This window comes from Camelina sativa, chromosome 19 (genome assembly GCF_000633955.1).
Source record: "Camelina sativa cultivar DH55 chromosome 19, Cs, whole genome shotgun sequence".
In the NCBI taxonomy this organism is placed as follows: Eukaryota; Viridiplantae; Streptophyta; class Magnoliopsida; order Brassicales; family Brassicaceae; genus Camelina; species Camelina sativa.
In genome coordinates, this window is record NC_025703.1 from 8,226,788 (window position 1) to 8,235,226 (window position 8,439).

General features: G+C 37.7%; 1 protein-coding gene across 3 annotated transcripts in view; it reads left to right on the forward strand.

Annotated features, from left to right (window-relative positions):
* LOC104765522 (phospholipase D zeta 1-like) overlaps positions 265-8,439 on the forward strand; it is a 9,147-nt gene continuing 972 nt past the window's right edge. The window contains exons 1-20 of one of the 3 annotated variants that reach the window (XM_010489243.2): positions 265-825; positions 1,119-1,220; positions 1,337-1,443; positions 1,550-1,688; positions 1,902-2,075; positions 2,558-2,731; positions 3,134-3,376; positions 3,469-3,585; positions 4,144-4,283; positions 4,413-4,562; positions 4,862-5,018; positions 5,096-5,575; positions 5,765-5,875; positions 6,114-6,260; positions 6,347-6,544; positions 6,689-6,790; positions 7,110-7,241; positions 7,497-7,562; positions 7,642-7,703; positions 7,857-8,291. In XM_010489243.2, coding sequence (XP_010487545.1) covers positions 586-825; positions 1,119-1,220; positions 1,337-1,443; positions 1,550-1,688; positions 1,902-2,075; positions 2,558-2,731; positions 3,134-3,376; positions 3,469-3,585; positions 4,144-4,283; positions 4,413-4,562; positions 4,862-5,018; positions 5,096-5,575; positions 5,765-5,875; positions 6,114-6,260; positions 6,347-6,544; positions 6,689-6,790; positions 7,110-7,241; positions 7,497-7,562; positions 7,642-7,703; positions 7,857-8,106 — 3,291 coding nt within the window. In that variant the 5' untranslated portion in view covers positions 265-585 and the 3' untranslated portion in view covers positions 8,107-8,291. Of the gene's footprint in view, positions 826-1,118; positions 1,221-1,336; positions 1,444-1,549; positions 1,689-1,901; positions 2,076-2,557; positions 2,732-3,133; positions 3,377-3,468; positions 3,586-4,143; positions 4,284-4,412; positions 4,563-4,861; positions 5,019-5,095; positions 5,576-5,764; positions 5,876-6,113; positions 6,261-6,346; positions 6,545-6,688; positions 6,791-7,109; positions 7,242-7,496; positions 7,563-7,641; positions 7,704-7,856; positions 8,292-8,439 lie in introns of those variants that run through there. The other 2 variants (XM_010489244.2, XM_019241525.1) reach the window with 2 other exon arrangements.

Below are 8,439 nucleotides of genomic sequence, written 5' to 3' on the forward strand. Positions count from 1 at the left end.
TTTTTGTGTTTTTCCCCAATAAACCAAAATCCAAATATCAATTAATCCTATAGCTTTGAACACGTGGGATGCGTTTATTGGTCAAAAAGTAAATATGGGTTGAAATTATGATTATTTTCACATATAAATTTACTTATATTATAGTTTGATTTATGAATGTTAATTACTTTGTAAGAAAATAAATAAAACCCGGATCCGGCCAGAATCGGAGCATCCGGTACAACAAAAGGGAAAAACAAAAAAAAAAGAGAGGTCAAAGTCGACGTACGTAGTTCAATTCATCTCATCATGTTCACTTTGCTTTTCTTCGTGCACCTGTAAATCAAAATAACCAACACCGTGTTTGTGTGTGTCTCTCTCTCTCTCTCTCCCCCGACTTTTGAATTTTCCCCTTAGATTGATTTTGTCTTCCATTGCGATCCTCTAGATCGTCCAACGATTTCGTCTTCTTCAGATTAATCGGAATTCCCCGGGGGTATATATAATAAGCATCCCGTGGAGAAGGAATTGGAGAATTTTTGTAGATCTTGAATTGAACGATCGAATTGAGTAATTGGAGGTTTGAAGAGATCAGGGGAAAAAAAAATGGCATCTGAGCAGTTGATGTCACCCGCCAGTGGTGGAGGACGCTACTTTCAGATGCAGCCTGAGCAGTTTCCTTCGATGGTCTCTTCGCTCTTCTCTTTCGCCCCGGCTCCTACTCAGGAGTCTAATCGTATTTTCGAAGAATTACCCAAGGCTGTTATCGTCTCCGTCTCTCGTCCTGATGCCGGCGATATTAGCCCCGTACTCTTGTCTTACACAATTGAGTGCCAATACAAGCAGGCGAGTCCATCTCTTTTGTTTCTATCGCTCTCTCTCTCTCTCTCTCTCATTCGTACTATAATTTTTAGATCAGAGTTAATAGATGCTTGGATCAGACTATCGATTTTTTCGAATCTGTTTGCTCGGTGTTGTTATTTGGCTGATTGGGGCCCGAAACGGAGATGCATTTATCAATAGTTATATGTTTCTCCTTACTTTAGTGGATATGGTGCTAACTATTTTAGTGGAGCTTTTCTACTTTTTGATTACATTGTAATTCTTGAGTCCTAACTTTTAGTGCTTTTATGTCACAGTTCAAGTGGCAACTTGTTAAAAAAGCATCTCAAGTATTTTATTTGCATTTTGCATTGAAGAAACGTGCTTTTATTGAAGAAATTCACGAGAAGCAGGAACAGGTTTGTGTTTCTACTGGTTTTTGTTTCTCTGGTCTGACTCAAGTCTTTTTTTATATTGCATACTTGATGTTGCATCGAGTTTTGATGTAGTTTTTCTTTCGAATATCACATTAAAGGTTAAAGAATGGCTTCAAAATCTAGGAATAGGGGATCATGCACACGTTGTGCAAGACGATGATGCTGATGAAGTTCCGCTGCATCAAGATGAGAGTGCCAAAAATAGGTCAGACCTGTTGGGCATTATTTTTGGTTGGATTAGTTGCTGACCTGCGTCTGTACTCTTTCCAACGGATGCCATTATTTTCTGACGAGTAGGCTGTTTTGTTCAGAGATGTTCCCTCAAGCGCTGCTTTGCCAGTCATTCGTCCTTTAGGAAGACAGCAGTCCATATCAGTTAGGGGAAAGCATGCGATGCAAGAATATTTGAATCATTTTCTAGGGAATCTTGATATTGTCAATTCACGGGAGGTATGTTTGTATAATCTATTTTGCTGGGTGGTCCAACTACTTTATCATAGTCAATACCTAGTTTTCTCTTCTGTTCTAGCTTGAAAATCTGAATACATCAAGTGTTTATTTAAAGGGTTTCGTGCATTTCACGCTTGTATTCTCATTTCACATTGAGCATCATTCTATTGCTGAGGCTTGCTTGCATAGTTAAATCCTAAATGCCTAATATAGGTTTGCAGGTTTTTGGAGGTCTCGATGTTGTCATTCTCACCAGAGTATGGGCCCAAATTGAAAGAAGACTATATTATGGTAAAACATCTACCGAAAATTTCAAAGAGTGATGATGATTCTAACAGATGCTGTGGATGCTGTTGGTTCTGTTGCTGCAATGATAATTGGCAAAAGGTATGGAAATTCTCATTTTCTTGCTCATACTCGTGTAGTTTGTATTTTGCTATGATAAATTGGTTTACCTCTGGACGTTCCGATTGGGTGACTCGTGAGCTTTGTTTATGTGTTCTTTTGTTATTCTTGTCCCCTCTCCTACTCTTGCTTTGTCTCTTAATTCGTTGAATGCTATGAAAAACTTATTTATCTGAAGAAATAGATTTCATCTTTAGCAATTTTCTTTTAATGACAAAATATGTTACTACTCTCACTGGAGAGGTTTTGTGTAACAAACTTCTCTGCCAGCTTCACCGCCGTTATGAGATATTGAAGTTTGAAAAAGTATAATCGTTTTTCTAAATCGACTGTAGATTCTTCAATGTGTATGTTATAAAATGCAGTTGTCTCCTTTTATAGTTTCTGTCTTTTGCTCCTGATCAGACATTAAAATCAATGTGACGACAGGATGGTATCTAAGGTTTAGTTTTTCTCCAGTACAGGTGTGGGGGGTACTAAAGCCTGGTTTTCTCGCCTTATTAGAAGACCCATTTGATGCGAAGCTATTAGATATAATCGTTTTTGATGTCCTACCAGTTTCTAATGGAAATGATGGTGTGGATGTATCACTAGCAGTAGAACTGAAGGATCATAATCCTTTGCGGCATGCATTTAAGGTTAGCTGTTACTGTCCTACTTATCTTTCAATCAATTATATCATATATGTATGCTTACTCCATCTAAATAAACTTTCTTGTTTATCTTTTATTTTTAATACCCCTTTGTTGATTATCTATTTCTTTTATGCTTCTACTAGAAATGAAAGTAAATTTTCCAAGTTATATTTCCTAAATTTATATCTATTATGCATGAACACTATCACCTCAACTGCGCAGTGGGAAATTGATAACCAAGAAAATTAGGATGTCCTTGTGTAGTCAATTAAAGTGGTAGCCCACTGAATCCTTCTTTTATAAGCTTAAAAGTTGAATCCTCAGCCTGCACAAATATTTCTGGGGTCAGATGTTAAAGAAGTTATGAATAATCCATGCTATATAATTTTTGTTAAAATGTCCCAGGTAACATCTGGAAACCGGAGTATAAGAATAAGGGCAAAGAGTAGTGCAAAAGTTAAAGATTGGGTGGCTTCTATCAACGATGCTGCGCTAAGACCTCCTGAGGGTTGGTGCCATCCCCATCGCTTTGGCTCATATGCTCCCCCAAGGGGTTTGACGGATGATGGAAGTCAGGCCCAGTGGTTTATAGATGGTGGAGCAGCTTTTGCAGCCATTGCTGCAGCCATTGAAAATGCTAAATCTGAGGTCTTACCACTTTTCATTACTGGGTGTGGAGACGATTGATGTGTTGAAACTTATAAATTTTAAACTAATCTGTTTGTTTCTTTTTCTTGTAGATTTTCATATGTGGCTGGTGGGTGTGCCCAGAACTCTATCTTAGGCGCCCTTTTGACTCGCATACTTCTTCCAGACTTGATAACTTGTTGGAGAATAAAGCCAAGCAAGGAGTTCAGGTACTTACTAGTTACTACAGACATACACGTATTGATAGCTGTCTGTTGTGTCGCATGTCTGTAATCTGCAATGTAGATCTTACTTGCCAGGTTTGGAGAATTGAGCACGTTTTCTTATTTAGAACCTTGTTTTTGGGATCTTTCCACTGATAGCTATGCCGCTCTCTTGGTAGCATGCCTTGTAAGATTTATTGTGTGATCTTGCAAAGAATTTAAAGAGCCATAGTTTTTGCGTATACTTGGTGGAAATTTGGTAAACATAAGTAGTTTTTGGCTGTGATCATCTTTTTCCTGTCCTCTCGACAATTAGCATTATTTTCAGTTGAATTTTGGTCAAGTTTAGTATATACGGTGCTCGTTATACTTGGGGATAATCTTGGTAAAAATTGAATACTGACTTCGGTTTTCTCTATTTTCTTACTTTTTATTCTGGACCCGTAGATTTCCAATTTTCATAGTTAGGTCATATTGTTTTCATTCTTTTACTCCAGGTTGAGATGAGAAATTGTCATAGTTTGTTTTAATTTTGTTTCATTTGGGTATTACTATCTTTTTCAGATATACATCCTACTCTACAAAGAGGTTGCTCTTGCTTTAAAAATCAACAGTGTATATAGCAAACGCAGGCTTCTTGGCATTCATGAGAATGTGAGGGTACTTCGTTATCCTGATCATTTCTCAAGTGGTGTCTACCTCTGGTATGATATGACACTAGACAGTTATAATATATCACTCTAATATGTCACAATGCTTTCTTTCTAGTTTATGTGACAACAAAAATAATTGGGAAGCACATTGATTAGTAGTACCTCCACATGTCTTTGTAGGTCACACCACGAAAAACTGGTCATCGTCGATAATCAGGTTTGCTTTATTGGAGGGCTGGACTTGTGTTTTGGCCGGTATGACACGTTTGAACATAAAGTTGGAGATAACCCTTCTGTGACATGGCCTGGAAAGGACTATTATAACCCCAGGTAAGAATTTCCATCTTTAACATGAGTATTAACAGATTTATCATTGCGAATAAACAGTTGATTTTGAGATTTCACATCTTTTTTTTTTCATTTACCATGTTACTTTTTACAATAAGAAGAACTTGTGTGTCACTTGCAAGTAATTTTTAGCTGTGATGTTTGAAGATAAACTATTCGGTGGGTTTCCACCGAGCAGATTTTGGACATTAAAAATACAAATCAGAATGTCCATTACTCATTTCACCTTTCCCAGTTCCACCCTCTGATTTTTCTGTTTGAACACTATTAAATTTCTCCAGAGAGTCTGAACCCAATACTTGGGAGGATGCTCTTAAAGATGAACTAGACCGTAGAAAACATCCACGGATGCCTTGGCATGACGTGCATTGTGCTTTATGGGGACCACCTTGCCGTGACGTGGCTAGGCACTTTGTTCAACGCTGGAACTATGCTAAGGTTCATATACTTCTTTAGCTTTCTTCATCTGTTTGTTTTTCTTGTTATTACCACATGATAATCAATGGTTATTACAGAGAAACAAAGCACCGTATGAGGATTCAATTCCGCTTCTTATGCCCCAGCATCATATGGTTATACCCCACTACATGGGAAGGCAAGAGGAGTCAGACATTGAATGCAATAAAGAAGAAGACAGCTTTAAAGGGATTAGAAGAGATGATTCATTTTCTTCTAGATCATCTTTGCAGGACATTCCATTACTTTTGCCTCAAGAACCTGTTGATCAGGATGGTTCGAGTGGGGGGAATAAAGAAAATGGAACAAATAATAGAAATGGTCCTTTCTCTTTCCGGAAATTGAAAGTTGAACCAGTTGATGGAGATACTCCTATGAGGGGATTTGTAGATGATCGCAATGGGCTAGATCTTCCAGTAGCAAAGCGTAAGTCTAATACGATAGATTCAGAGTGGTGGGAAACACAAGAACGTGATTATCAGGTTGGGTCGCCAGATGAGACTGGGCAAGTCGGTCCGAGAACTTCATGCCGCTGTCAGGTGGGTGTTATGGAAGTTTATTTATATCAACTATCTATTGAATTTCAAATTTAAATACAGCTGCTGCAGTTGGCGTAGGATCCTATTCTGTTTCCTTCTTGCCTCGAGCTTTTTATCTTTGAATTTTTCTCGTGATAAAAAAATGTGAATTTTCCTTCAACATTTAGCACTGATTGGACCTATTTTCAGATTATAAGAAGTGTCAGTCAGTGGTCTGCTGGAACAAGCCAAGTTGAAGAGAGTATCCATTCTGCTTACCGTTCTCTCATTGACAAAGCTGAACATTTTATCTACATTGAGGTATTAGCTATATGAATATTTTTTTTTTCATGAAATCTCGGGTTTGCATGAGTTCAGTTTGATAGACCAATGGCTAGAGCATCATTTAGAGTTTCATTGTTTCAGCCTGCTATCGTAGCATTAAGTCACTTTTCAGATGATACAAGTAACTGGTTCTTGAAACTGTAGTAGTGGCCATAGGTTCACATTGTCTTCATTTTTCTGACTACTGTTTGCATGGTGTGCAATGTGTCTCCAGAATCAGTTTTTCATATCAGGCCTTTCTGGAGATGACACAATAAAGAACCGTGTCTTAGAAGCATTGTACAAGAGGATTTTGCGTGCCCATAACGAGAAGAAAAGTTTCAGGGTTGTTGTTGTTATACCTCTCCTCCCAGGTTTCCAGGTTAGTTTCCTCTAGAAAACTGTATCTGTTTCAAAAAAATTTCCCCTTCAGATGCAATTTTCTAAAGCGGCTTGTGCGTCTGCTAGGGAGGTATTGACGACAGTGGTGCAGCATCTGTTAGAGCCATAATGCATTGGCAGTATCGAACCATATACAGGGGACAGAACTCAATACTGAATAATCTTTACAATACTATTGGCCCAAAGGCTCATGAGTATATTTCCTTCTACGGCCTTAGGGCATATGGTAAACTTTCTGAGGATGGACCTGTCGCCACTAGTCAGGTAAAAACTCAATCATTCATGGGCTAACTTTGCTCATTGCTACCTTTTTTGTGGCCACAACACCATATGCCTCTTATACATGTGTTTAAACGTAGCGGTAATGAGTATGAAAAACGGGAATGCTAATTTTTTTTCTCAATGCAGGTGTATGTTCACAGTAAAATCATGATAATTGATGACCGTGCCGCATTGATTGGATCTGCCAATATCAACGACCGGAGTTTACTTGGCTCAAGGGATTCTGAGGTCATATTTTATACTCACGTGCTTTTTTTGTGTTAAAAATTGATTTCCAAAAGCCTATTTCATATTTGACACTAAGGTGGAATTCAAGTTAAAAACAGAAAGAGTTAGAAAGGTAGAAGAATGGAAGTAGGTCTCAGTGAAAAAGCTTTTGTTTCTTTTGCTGGTGGAAAGAAAATAAAGTATTTCTATCTCAAAACGTTATAGGAGAGTTTATAGTTGGGGCTAAATTAATTTATAGTATGCTGAAGAAGGTTTTTTTTAATGACCGTGTATACTGAACATTAAAAATCATAACATGTTTCTATATGCTCTATATCAGATCGGAGTACTAATCGAAGACACAGAGTTAGTAGATTCCCGCATGGCAGGAAAGCCATGGAAGGCTGGAAAATTTTCTTCAAGTCTTAGGCTCTCTCTGTGGTCCGAGCACCTTGGACTTCGTAGTGGAGAGGTTTGTATCATATCTTTAACTCTCTCTCTCTATAATGTTCTTACGACATTGTATAAGAGATAACAGTATATAAGCAGTTTTTAAACTTCAAAAGCAATGGAAATTATTTCTTGTACTTAGACCTAATGATGAAAGATGATGTGAACCTTACCGGGATGAACTTTAAACATTGATTATGATTGAATAGGGTCTTAAGACTATAAATGCTTCCCATGCTTATATTGCGAAAATATGATCTTTGGTTATTCGTTGTAGATCGATCAGATTATGGATCCCATCTCTGATTCAACCTACAAGAATATATGGATGGCAACTGCAAAGGTTAGCAACGTGATTACATGGTGAAATTTGTATTTTCACTGGCCAGATATAACCCGTGCGCTTATTTATCCCAACGCAGACAAACACAATGATATATCAGGATGTCTTCTCTTGTGTGCCCAATGATCTCATCCATTCAAGGTACAATTCCGATCTTTTTCCACCTTTGGACACTATCATAATGTTAAGTAGTGAACTTAAGCTTGAAAATAGTTCTTCTCTACACGAAAATATATTAGACTGATTGATCCATGGCCTTGGAATGTGAAACCTCTTGGATATGTATATATGCAGAATGGCCTTCAGACAAGGGATATCGTACTGGAAAGAGAAACTGGGACACACAACGATTGACTTGGGAATAGCACCGGAGAAGCTGGAATCTTACCATAATGGAGACATCAAGAGAAGCGATCCAATGGACAGACTAAAGTCGGTAAAGGGACATCTCGTCTCATTCCCTTTAGATTTCATGTGTAAAGAGGATCTAAGACCTGTCTTCAATGAGAGTGAATACTACGCCTCCCCTCAAGTCTTCCATTGAGATTATACCTCAATTATTGATCGCGGATTTTATTCAGTGATCGCTCTACACGAAGGAATATTTCATTGCTACCTTTAACCATATCATCTCATATGTTTATGAGAAAAAATTAAAGATGTTTGTATAGGGATACGATATGTGGAATCAGGAGGAAACGAACTCAGAAGAGAAGCCATTTTGCTAGATTTTTGGTTTCTCTCTTCCGAGGTAAAGTAAAAAAAAAAAAGAAACAGGTCAAGTTAAATATTTACTATCTTATGCTTTTAGCTTTGAACTTGTCACCCACATATATGATTTGTAATTATGCGTTAAAAGACAGAATAATATAACGTT